General features: G+C 41.2%; 1 protein-coding gene across 3 annotated transcripts in view; it reads left to right on the forward strand.

Annotated features, from left to right (window-relative positions):
- The window catches only part of LOC140126705 (dynein axonemal heavy chain 3-like), an 883,215-nt gene that overhangs the window by 797,593 nt on the left and 73,571 nt on the right, over positions 1-12,051 (forward strand). For all 3 annotated transcript variants that reach the window (XM_072146467.1, XM_072146468.1, XM_072146466.1), the window contains exon 67: positions 7,398-7,523. In XM_072146467.1, coding sequence (XP_072002568.1) covers positions 7,398-7,523 — 126 coding nt within the window. The remainder of the gene's footprint in view (positions 1-7,397; positions 7,524-12,051) is intronic.

Genomic DNA, 12,051 nt, shown 5'->3' on the forward strand with positions numbered 1-12,051 from the left:
TCTGTGTATTGAAAAATCTGTGAAGAAGTAGCCATGAATAATCAGCTCTATGACCCATTTATTCAGGGTTGGATTGGATCACCAGAGTACCAGAAGATTGTCCGGTGACCCTGGCTATGGCAGGAGGTTTAATATTTCCATCTATACTGAGGCAAGCACCACGTTCTAGCAATGCTATTTCTCACTGCTGACATACATTTACCTCTTTCATGCTACCTTCAGGCTTAAAATAATTTTCCTACCATAGAACTTCCCCTTATTGCCATCCACTGTGGATCATGGAATAACTAAAGTGAAGAAATTTACCAAATTGACTTGCATAAAGCACTTGAATTCAGCGTTGCAGCCGATATTTAAAGAACATTAGTTATTAAAGACATTGACAAAGACAAAGAATCCTTGCAAATATTTTTGGAGTTCTGCTGCAGGTCAGATTTTTTAAAGTGGCTTGGGCCCTTCAAAACTGTTCTTATGCTCTAATTGCAGTCTGGGTAGCGGTGTGGCTACGCAACTTTTTATGTGACTTTTTGCAAGTCCCATGTCATTAATCTGGCTTTTCATGGTGTTGCACTAGCAGTAGTTTACACAAGAATAATGAAGTGGCAGAAATAGTCTTGTGATACTAGTCCCAAAAACCTCAATGCAATTTTTTACACCAAAAAAGCCAGACCAAACCAATCATAAATAACCTCCATTGTCCTAAAAAAAATTACTATATTATATAAATTTGGTATCATACTGACCAAGGGAATTTGTCATTTGGAATGAAAAAATAAAAAATGATCTCTCCCCCTTCATAGAAAACAGCTGCATATGCAATATCTGCAATATCAGACAACCCCTAAAACAACAAGCTACATTAAATCAGCTACAAATACCTGGGAATTCTACCTTCTCTTTAGTAGCTGCAATGTGGTAGTGCCTGGTATGGACCCCCCACTATTCTAATATTGATGACTTATTCAACCCATTTAATGTTATTTACAAAACTGGTATATTTTTATATAGCAGAGAATATCATCATATAGTTAGAAGTAAAATCCTTTTATTAGAAAACATAGAAGCTGAATTTTGTTGTGGTTGCATGCGTTTCAGAAAGAATGATGTCATACAGTACAAGAATTGAATATGGCATAATACTGATAATACTATGATGATGATACCACTTCATTTCCTATTTGAAACACTTACCTTCTTAATAGGATAAATCACAAGAAATAAAAACAGCATGTTTCAATTGTAAGACAAGTGTAATATTTATATGAAATGTTGAATGTGATAAAATTATTGTAATCCTATGACCTAATTTAATGTACCCTTATGACTTATTTAGATGAATACAGGGGAATCTGTGCTAGCGTTATTTGTAAAGTTAAAGATTTTACATAAAAAACTTGTTATGACCAAAAGTTTTTGATAGGTGAAATAAATCTAAAGTCTTATTGCAAAGTTTAGCATAAATCAGTTGTTTCTTAGCTAAATGTTGCCCTCTGTTGGCTATGAGAGCTTATTAGACTTGTTAACCTAAAATATAAACCTACTTTTGTAGATAAAAACTAAGAGGAAGAGCTTCTAAATAAAAAGATAATAACTAATGAACTAAGAACATTAATACATAGAAACATGTGGGCCCTATGGCCATTAAATGTTCTTCATCAGATATCCTATAAAGACATTCCCAAGTTACTTATTTGTTTATACCTGATTCCCTTATGCATGTGGCCCTATAAAAGATCCCTGTTCTGCAGATGTGTAGTAAGTAGAGATGAGCAAACTCGTAACTGCTCGTTGCTCGGATTAATATTTTGCCAGCTCAAGAAAAAGGCATCTCCCGCTGTTTTGATTTTTGGCGGCCAAAAACAGAGCCAATCACAAGCCTCTGCAGTACACCCAGCATCACGTGGTACACTTACATGTCGATAGCAGTGGTTGGCTGGCCTGATCGGGTGACCCTGGAATAGACTAGCCCCTGCCCGCGCTGCTTGGATCATTCTCTGCCTGGATGCCGTTAGGGATAGAGCTGGTGCTGGTTAGGGATAGCGTTAGGGTGTTCTATTAGATTACTGTTAGGCAGAAGTGATTCTACAAGAGCCCAACAGCCCTTGTTAGGGCTACAATAGCGTTATTTTTTTAAATTAGTATTTGCTTGTGGCTGGGCTTGCTGGCACTAGTAGTGCAGCTACTACCATATTATGACGAATTTGCAGGGAGACTTGCGAACGTTATTTTTGGCTCTTATTGACACACATATCCATTTCAAACACCTAAGTGGGACAATTTATTGGAGGTTTGATTGAATTAGGCACAGTCTGACGATTTTATTTTTTTTTTTCAAAAGTGAAAGTCACAGCACAAAATCCTTTTGTGTGCTGTCAGTGGTACAAATGCAATTTCATCTAGCTTAGTCTGCCTGCTACTGTTTACCAAGCTAGTCTCCAGAAATCCCAATCCACGTTCTCTCTGCCGGTGAAGCGTACTGTACATCACGTGTGGCGTAATCTAATATGGTTTTTTGTTCACATTAGTACTGGGACATTCAGCAATCCGCATTTCAGTTTGCTTTCTGATTTCTTCTGCGTGTTTCGTTCATAAAGAAATTTAAAAAAAAAACCAAAAAGTTATAAAAACGAAAAAAAACAAAAATAATTAATACATTTTCTCTTTTAATTTTTTTTGGGGGTGGGAAATCTCCGTTATAGCAATCAAATTTTGTCTACTGCAGTTGAACGGTTGTGCCTGCTAATGTTTAGCAAGCTAGTCTCCAGAAATCCCAATCCACATTCTCTCTGCCGGTGAAGCGTACTGTACTTCACATGTGGCGTAATCAAATACGGTCTTTTGTTCACATCAATACCGGGACATTTTTTAAAAAATTGTCTGTGTTGGTTAGAAACTAGCCATAGCAATCATCTTCTGAGGTTGCTGTCTGATTTCTTCTCCATGTTTTGTTCTTCTATAAATCCCCCAAAAAAACAAACATAAAAAAAAATTACCAAAAAAAAGAGCCCGTGGTTCTAAGCGGGGTGAGACACTACCTGCTGATGAGGGAGCAGGGGAACGCCGCAGAGCTACACTTCCTAGCTTCCTAGTGTTTTACCGGCTGTGATTTTCTGGTCTTTTATATGAGTCACTCATTTTGATAATGGATGCAAATCTGTATGATTGAGTGCGCCCCCCCCCCCATATGCCTCCACACGTCGTCACCATAGCAGCCTCCACATGTTGTTTCGACAACTCCCGCCTGGCCGCGCCCCCCCTTCACGCCCATTCACGCCCTACTGGTGTGGCGCAGAGGTCCTGATAAATGTCCGCCATTGTCTCCATAGCAGCCTCCACATGTCGTCTCCATAGCTGCCTCCAAAAGTCGTCTCCATAGCTGCCTCCACATGTCGTCCACTTAGCAAACGAGCTGTGTCAGGCTCATTTTTCGGGTGTTTCACCAGATACGTTATGGAACTTGGTATTCTGTCGCCGCCATGCTGTGTTATCGACTAAATATACCGTCAACCTTTTGTTCACATAGGAAATCATTTCAGCGATTCTTGATCACATCCTTTGGTTCCTCTCTGCCTCCATAACCAGGCCAAATACTGATACGTACAGTGCTACATGTTATCCTTGCCAAAAGGAATTTTTTAAATTGGTTTGAAGCCTGAGTCCATTTGGGGTATGTCGCCATGCCACTCTCTAGCCTGCCGCTGCTGACGCTGCCTCCGCATGCCGTCCCCTATAGTGTCAGGATCAATTATCGGGTGTTTTAGATGCTATCTCGCCTCACTCGGTCACTCTGTCATGACCATGCTGTTGCCCATAATTTTGGCATAATGGTACGATTAAGCTGCCTCAGAGGCATCCATGCATGCTGCCCCTGCTGTTTCCTGTCCATTTCCATGGTGTTTCCATCCTTTTCTGAGGTTCCCAGGTGTTTGGCCAAGCTTCCCTGTGCAGAGCCTTGGTCCCCTTGAAAAATGCTCGAGTCTCTCATTGACTTCAATGGGGTTCATTATTCGAAACGAGCACTCAAGCATCGGAAAAGGTTCCACTCGAATAACGAGCACTCAAGCATTTTAGTGCTCGCTCATCTCTAGTAGTAAGTCACACAAGCATTGCTACATTGGCAGATTATGATGCACAATATAATGGATTTGTAATGGGAATTTCTAGAAGTAAATGCTACCAAAAAGGGTATACCAGTGGCACAACTTTCACAGGCCGACTGTGTGCTGAAACTTCCTCTGCTCCCGTGAGATTACAGCAGGCAGAGGGAGCACATCCCCCTCCCTCTGCCTACTGTAATCTCACGGGAGCAGAGGAAGTTTCAGCACACAGTCGGGGAGAGCGGGAGGGTAGCACATAGATCCAGGCACCACCTTAACAATATGAATAATTCCTTTATTTATATAGCGCACACAGATTACACAGCGCTGCACAAAGCTTGCCAAATCGTTTCCTGTCCCAATGGGGGCAGCAATCTAATCAACCTACCAGTATGTTTTGAAGTGTGGAAGGAAACCTGAGGACCCGGAAGAAACATACACAAATGCGGAGGACAACATACAAACTCTTTGAAGATGTTGACCTGGATGTTACTTGAACCCAGGACCTCATAGCTGCAAGGCTATAATGCTAACCACTGAGTCACTGTGCTTCCCTTTCTTATACAATCAACTTTTAAAATTATGCTAAGTAGCCTGAATGGCTCCGTGGCTACCAAAGCCCCTCCATGCTGCAGCTTCACAGGCTTTCACACGGCACCTTCAGTACTTACCCACCCCCTCTGCCTACTGTAATCTCACAGCAGCAGAGGAAGTTTCAGTACACATTAGGAGGAGAGAAGAGCATAGTGTAACAGCCTGTAAAGCTGCAGCACAGAGGGGCTCTGGTAACACCCCCCAGTCCCCTTCTGGATCATTAGCATAATGTTAAAAGTTGATTTTAGAAGGAAGGACACCATTCAGGCTTTGCATTGAAATTTTTAACAACAGCCTCCCTACATTAGAAGCAAGAAGTAGGACATGTAACATGAGAGCGGCTTTATCTAAAAGCGATTTGATTTTAAATAAGTGATTTAATTTAAATGCTCTCATTGTATAGAACAATATAACCCTTTAACATCCCATAAATACAAACACATACACCACCAGAACCAAGACATGTATACAAATACGACACCAAAACAAAGATCGGAACATCAATATTGCAAAAAAAACAAGAAAAATTAATAGCAAAAATTATCTGTGCAGCTCCTCCTCATAGGTGAAATAACAAATTATAGCCCAGGGTTGATGCAGCAATGTTGCGAGCTCAGGTAATACAAGCACTTACTGTAAGTGTAGCCGTCATGTCTTCTTCTTCTAATCACAACTTGTCTTTGTAGATTTTTTCAACACAAAAATTTTAGGTTCTTCATTTTATCATTATCTTCAACTTTTTATCACAAAATTAACCCCTCAGGACGCAGGGTTTTGTTCACTCATTTCTTGCTCTCCACCTTCAAAAATTAATTTTCCAGTGTACAGAGCTGTGGGAAGGCATTATTTATTATTCCATGCCGTGTTCTGGGAAGGTGAAAAAAATTTCCAAATGTGGAAAAAACGCAACCGGCGACTTTTCACGTATGAAAAGTCGCCGGCAGCAGCGAGTGCGCAGGCGCGGGGACAGTAACGCCCCGTGCCGGCCCACTCCCGCCCGGCCGCGCCCCCCGCTCGGCCGGCCGCGCCCCCCCTTCACGCCCCTTCACGCCCCACTGGCGTGAAGGTGGCGGATTGGGGAAAATAATCGCAAAAGCTAGCAATAAGCTAGCATTTGCGATTATTTCAGGGCCTCTGCGCCACTGGCGGTGTGCAGAGGTCCTGATAAATATCCACCATTGTGTCTGATTTTTACTGTTTATTATGTTTTATATCAGTTTTAGGGAAAGGTGGGTGATTTGAACTTTTAGGTTTTTTACAGTTTTTATTATTTTTGAGACTTCTTTTTTTACTATTTTATAGACCCTCTAAGGTACATTAACCCTAGATGGTCAGATCATTTCTACCATATACTTCAATACTACTGTTTTGCAGTATATGGCATTTTTGCACAGTATTTATTTCAATGAGCCACTGGCTTATTGTAACAAATCTGCAGAAACCATGCAGTCTCGGGCATGCCGAAGATCTGAGGCTGTCATAACAACTGATCAACTCTTCTATGGATCCCCTAGTGATCTCTTTAATGCCCCCACAATAGCCAATATAGTAAAAATGGCCCCACAATAATCAATCTATTAGCAGTCTTCCACAGTAGCTAAAAATCACTGTGCTCCAGTAATTTTTAGTCACAGTACCCCCAATAGCCAAAAATAACAAAACCCCTCAGTGGCCAGTAGAAATAAAGTCCTCACTAGTTAATGTTAACCAAGTATGCAATAGTAACAATGCCCCTAGTAGATAGTAGTAAAAGTGCACAGTAGGCAGAACTAATAATGCCCTCACTAGCCAGTAGTAACAGTGCCCCCATTTGCCACTACTAACCATGCCACCAGTAAACACAATGCCCCCAATAGTTCTAAAATGATGGATGGCATTATTCAAAAATAATAAGAATAATCTTCAGCTACATTTTATAGTATATTGCTAACATGTTTAAAAATCACTAGGTCAAGGCACACTCCTTTAGTGAATGCACCTGCTACAGTCATTAGATTTTTGCCTTCGCTGTTAGTCAAATGCCATCATGGAAAACATGAATTTTTTGGGTGGATTTTGTTTCATTACTCTGTTTCCAACAGAGATAAGTGGATCCAGATGTTTCTGGCAGTCACTCAGCTCTCCCTGCTCCACTGAAATAATGTATAGGATCAACCATGTGAAACATGTATGTGAATGAAGGGACTGGGACTGATAAATGTTCACAAATATTGAGCAAAAATGCGTGGGTGATATGATGTTCCCTGTAACCTGTACTTGTGCTGGATATGTGTTATGGAACAATTGGAATTTCTCAGATAAGGTCTAAAGACAAAACTTTTTAAATATTTGGAGCGTTTTCGTGCCGGATCAATGTGATATTTCGCTGCACTGATAACTTTTGTTTGAAGACTTGATATATAATATCTGAGATGAGCATCTGAAAGTGTAAAATACTTTTTCTACAATTGTTTTTAAGACTCTGCAATTTTTCAATTACGTTTACCCATAAATACTGCAGAAAACAAATTGTATTGTATTCCGTTACACTAGGAAACCATAAAGTGTGCATAGAATGTTGTATAGCTGGTCCATGGTTAATTATTATTCATGCTGAATATATGTAGAACAGGAAGCTGTATTAATGATCGACATGTTAATATGTAGAATTTCCAAATTAGTAATTACATAGTAATTTTTTCTTATTTAAATCATGACCTTATTCAGCTGCCTGAGTGGAAAAATATATATGATTCTTCGCACCCTAATGAGATGGAATTGCCAGACCCATGGGAAGATCTCTTGACGGCTTTTCAGAAGCTACTGGTTATACGCTGCCTACGACCCGACAAGGTAAACTAAATGAATGCAGACTTGGAGTAGTAAAATTGTTTTGTTTATATTTTTATAATAATGACATGTTAATAAAAATATATAGTATAATTTTTGTGGTAATGACACTAATATGCCATGTAAAAACATATATCCAGCAATAACACTACCATCAGACAACAGTTTAGTATATGATAAAGGTATGTGGCCACTCACTTCATATAAACCAGATGTGTTAAAGGGAACCTATCAGGGCAATTTTGGACACTAAACCACCCACAGGTCCTTATGGGCCGGTGGTTTTGTGTCCCAAATCGTCCTGTACGATTTTTTATTGATCTGTAAAAAAAATTGAACTTTATACTTACCTCATGGCTCATTCCCTTTGATGTCTGCACATTGCGGCAAGTGAAGCTGGCGCAGTACACCTCGGCTTCAATGAGGAGCAAGTGCTGCAGGTATGAGTATGTGCATGAGGACCATAAGGTCCTGTAGTTGGTTTTGGATCCCAAATCGACCTGATATGTCCTCTATAACGCTAATTTGTGCCCTCTTCACACTTCAGTCTTACACTTCTTCAGTGTTATATCTCCAGCAAATACATGTGGGTTACTTTGCTAAGTACAGTTTAATAGGTTAAACAGTTATGGACTGGCCAAAACATTACTAAAGCTTGTTTTGAAGTTTTTCCTGTTGTGATTGTAATAACCAAACAATAAAGATAACATGTTCTGGAAAAAACTTAGGGGCCCAGATAAGGAGTTTGGAAAAAAAGATAGAATAAAATGATATGATAAAAATTCAGAGCAGCACAGCAAAGTATTTAAATGTGTGTTAATACTATATATAGTATATTTAAGTATAGTCGTATTAAGATATCCACAGAAAAAGCAGCACCATTATGGCTTCAGTGTACGAGAACAAGCTTTATTCCTGCAGCGACAGTTTAGCTCTATGGTTTGACAGTAAGTTAATTGCACTGTCATGAACCTGAACATTTAACATACTATCTGAGGCTTGTAGCTGAAAAGTAGCATTTGGGATTTTTGCAGTTTTTATGAGGATTACAAGTTCTAAATTTGGATTGAATTTGCTGGAAAGTCCACTTCTGGGATCAGCTATGTTAAATGTTTCCACTAAATAATATTTCTCACTGTCGAATGATTAACTAAAAATTGTTTGTAAATGGATTTTTTACCTTTCCCAAATTTATGGACAGTAACCAATGCTTCCCTAAGATCATTGCTGATGACTTTCCTCCTTGGCATTGCATTAAAATTTGAAAGGTCTGAAATGTCAAATCTTTTGCTGTTAGAGATGGTCAGTAGAACCTGGTTACTACTTACCCTATGGTAGGAGTTAACAATTTGTCAGGTTTCTTTTAACTAGAGACAAGTAATTGTCATCCACTATTAATAACTGCATTTAAAATAAGTCACACAGTGGTTTGAGATAAAGAGGTGGTTGGTAGCACTTAATGAAATTTTTACCATACTATGTTTTAAACCTAAGTAACACAGTCATGTCTTTCAGATAAACATTATAAGTAAAATAAAATTCAGCATTGTATAATTTAAGAAAAATACAGCATGAACAGTAAAAATAAAAATCCAGTATTACAGATTACTTATCACAAATCAATGCCCGTGTCAGTGCACAATAGCACTGAAATAAATAAAATATCTGACTCTTTTGTCCCTTTTTCTTAAAGAGCAGTAAAGGGCATAATGAAAATTTGATGTGCAAGCAACAGAAAATCTAAGTGAAATGAGCTTCCAACAAGAGAAAGCAGCAGGTCTTCCTCAAATCCTGCCAGCTCTTTCTGATGGTGAAGATTGGCACTCACAGACCGTCATTGCCTTTTCTGTACTTTCCAAAAAAATAATACAGCAGGGAAGAAACAGCAGCTGTTGATTCCCAATATTTTATAGCAACTCGGCAGTAAATCGTTCTGATGTAGCCAAACTTTCTGTAGGGGATATTTGTGAGGAGTAAATAATTAGGTCAGATCTATTAAATGAGAGCAGAACTTCAACTAATTTGAAGAAGCCTCAAACTGTGTGTCTTTGCTGTGTCCAATATGTGACTAATATCAATAAATTAACTCCATAGGACATTCACTAAGCTGCATACACCATGATGCATTACTTGTATTTCCTTAAGGGAGGATTATTCCAAATTCCCATTATTTTTCACTAATAAGTATTAAACTATATGACTGAATCTCATAAAATATGTCATTTGTTGTATTCGTAATTAACATATTAGTATATAATTAACGTATTAGTAATAATAACATAGTTTTCTAGTTTTGTGGCATACAAGCTGTAAAATAATTGCAATTCTTGCTCGCTTACGCCACCTCCATGCCAAGTGGGAATGGAGGGTCGTGAATGGTGTTACGCAAGGTGGTGTTCCTTCCCCATGCCAGCACCCTACCTATAGCCTGCACCCCCTCTGACACAGATTAATATGCATTTCGACAGTGGGCAGGACATAAAATTGTCCGCCAGTGCATCTGCCTGCCAGTTTTATGAGAAGAGCAGTGCCTACTGATATATCTAAACATTTCCTATCCCTCTGTGAGACATAATAATTAAAATTGTAGTGCAAAGGGAAAAACAACTTCATCTTTTCTTACTGTTTAAATGTTTTAAAAAAGCTACTTTAACCCCTTCCCGACATTTGACGTAATAGTACTGCATCGCGGGAGGTGCGTTCCCGCAAAATGCAGTAGTATTACGTCAAACTTCTGGCCAGAAGCTGCGGGTGTCAGCTATATATTATAGCCGACACCCGCCTATAACACCCGCGATCGGAGATTTCTCCAAACGCAGGTTTTAACCCCTAACACGCCACGGTCGCACTGATCACGGCATGTTACGGTCATTTCACAAGAATTGCCCAGGGCTGCGCGATCTGCTTCCTGTAGCCAGGTCCTGCCTTCTGGCAGGATCCGGCTGTAATACACTGAACATGCGCAGCATGCTCAGTGTGTTACATTACACAGTGTAATGCTAACCTGTAAAAGTGAATAAAAACTGTTAAAAACATTAAATAAAACATTTTTTAATAAAAAGAATTAATTAAATAAAGTCCCCTAAACCACCGGTCCCCAACCTTTTTTGCACCAGGGCCCGGCTTTAAGCTAGACCAGTTTTCCATGGCCCGGTGGGGGTGGGGGCGGGGCTTTGGTCATATGGGGTGGGGTTATGGAGGGGTGGAGTTTATGATATAAGATATCAGGGAGTGTCCGGACCAGATCCATCATATTGGTTTGGTGTAAAAATAAAGCAATGCAAAATGCATACAGCGTATCGCCATGTAGTTTAAAATGCATACAGCGTATTGCCATGTAGTATAAAATGCATACAGCGTATCGCCATGTAGTATAAAATGCATACAGCATGCCACCAAGTATTATAAAATACATACAACGTACCGCCAAGTAGTATAAAATGCATACAGAGTACCGCCATGTAGTACAAAATAGAAGCCCTGATAAATATCACAAATATCACAAATGCTGCATATACATACAGCATATATACACATAAACAAACAGTAGATACAGCATATACACATACATACACATACATATATACACACACACATATACATTTTTACAAACACACATATATACACACACATATTACATATATTTACACATATATACACATATTACACATATATATGCAAAGATAAAGTAACCTTACCTATTGTGTTCTTGGAAATTTCGGTGCCTTGTCCTGCAATGGTGGTGGCGCGGTGAGGTAGCCGGGAGCGAGTAGGTCCTGAGAGCCGGGAGGCCAGGGAGGCTGGAGCTTAAGCGGGGGCAGGGGGAGCAGGGAGCTGGGAGCCTGGAGGGGGGGGACGTTAGCGGAGCCGGGTTGAGACGGGAGTGGAAGGGGAGCCGGGAGCGGAGAGCCGGAAGCGGGTAGGTCAAGAGCCGAGAACCGGGAGCGGGGTGGCAGAGAGAGCGGAGAGAGCAGTAGGGGAGCGTGGAGCTTGAGCAGGGGCAGGGAGCCGAGAGCCTGGAGGGGGGGGGGGGGCGTTAGCAGAGACAGGTTGAGACAGGAGTGGAGAGCCGGGAGCGGGGGGCGGAGAGCCGGTAACCGGAGGGAGCGGAGAGCCGGGAGCGGGGGGCGGAGAGCCGGGAGCAGGGAGGACGTTAGTGGAGGGAGCGGGAAAGGAGCATGGAGCTTGAGCGAGGGCAGGGGGACCCGGGAGCCGAGAGCCTGGAGGGGGGGAGCTCGGTGCCGGCAGGGTCTGGGGGCCGTTGTAAGGTGCCGGCGGCGTTGGGGGATGGGCGCAAGGTGCTTGCAGCGTCGGGGAGCAAGGTGCCGGATGGAGGGCTGCAACGTGGTCCCGTCCGGTGCGGGAGCTCCGTGCTGGCCGGTGCCGCCCCTGCGCGGACCGGCTGATGAACTCCAACGGCCCGGTCCTGGTCCGCGGACCGCCGGTTGGGGACCTCTGCCCTAAACACAAACATTCCCTATACACATGTAACAAAGTAAAAAAAAACCACAAAATCGCCAAATAATCCCCA

This window comes from Engystomops pustulosus, chromosome 4 (assembly GCF_040894005.1).
Source record: "Engystomops pustulosus chromosome 4, aEngPut4.maternal, whole genome shotgun sequence".
In the NCBI taxonomy this organism is placed as follows: Eukaryota; Metazoa; Chordata; class Amphibia; order Anura; family Leptodactylidae; genus Engystomops; species Engystomops pustulosus.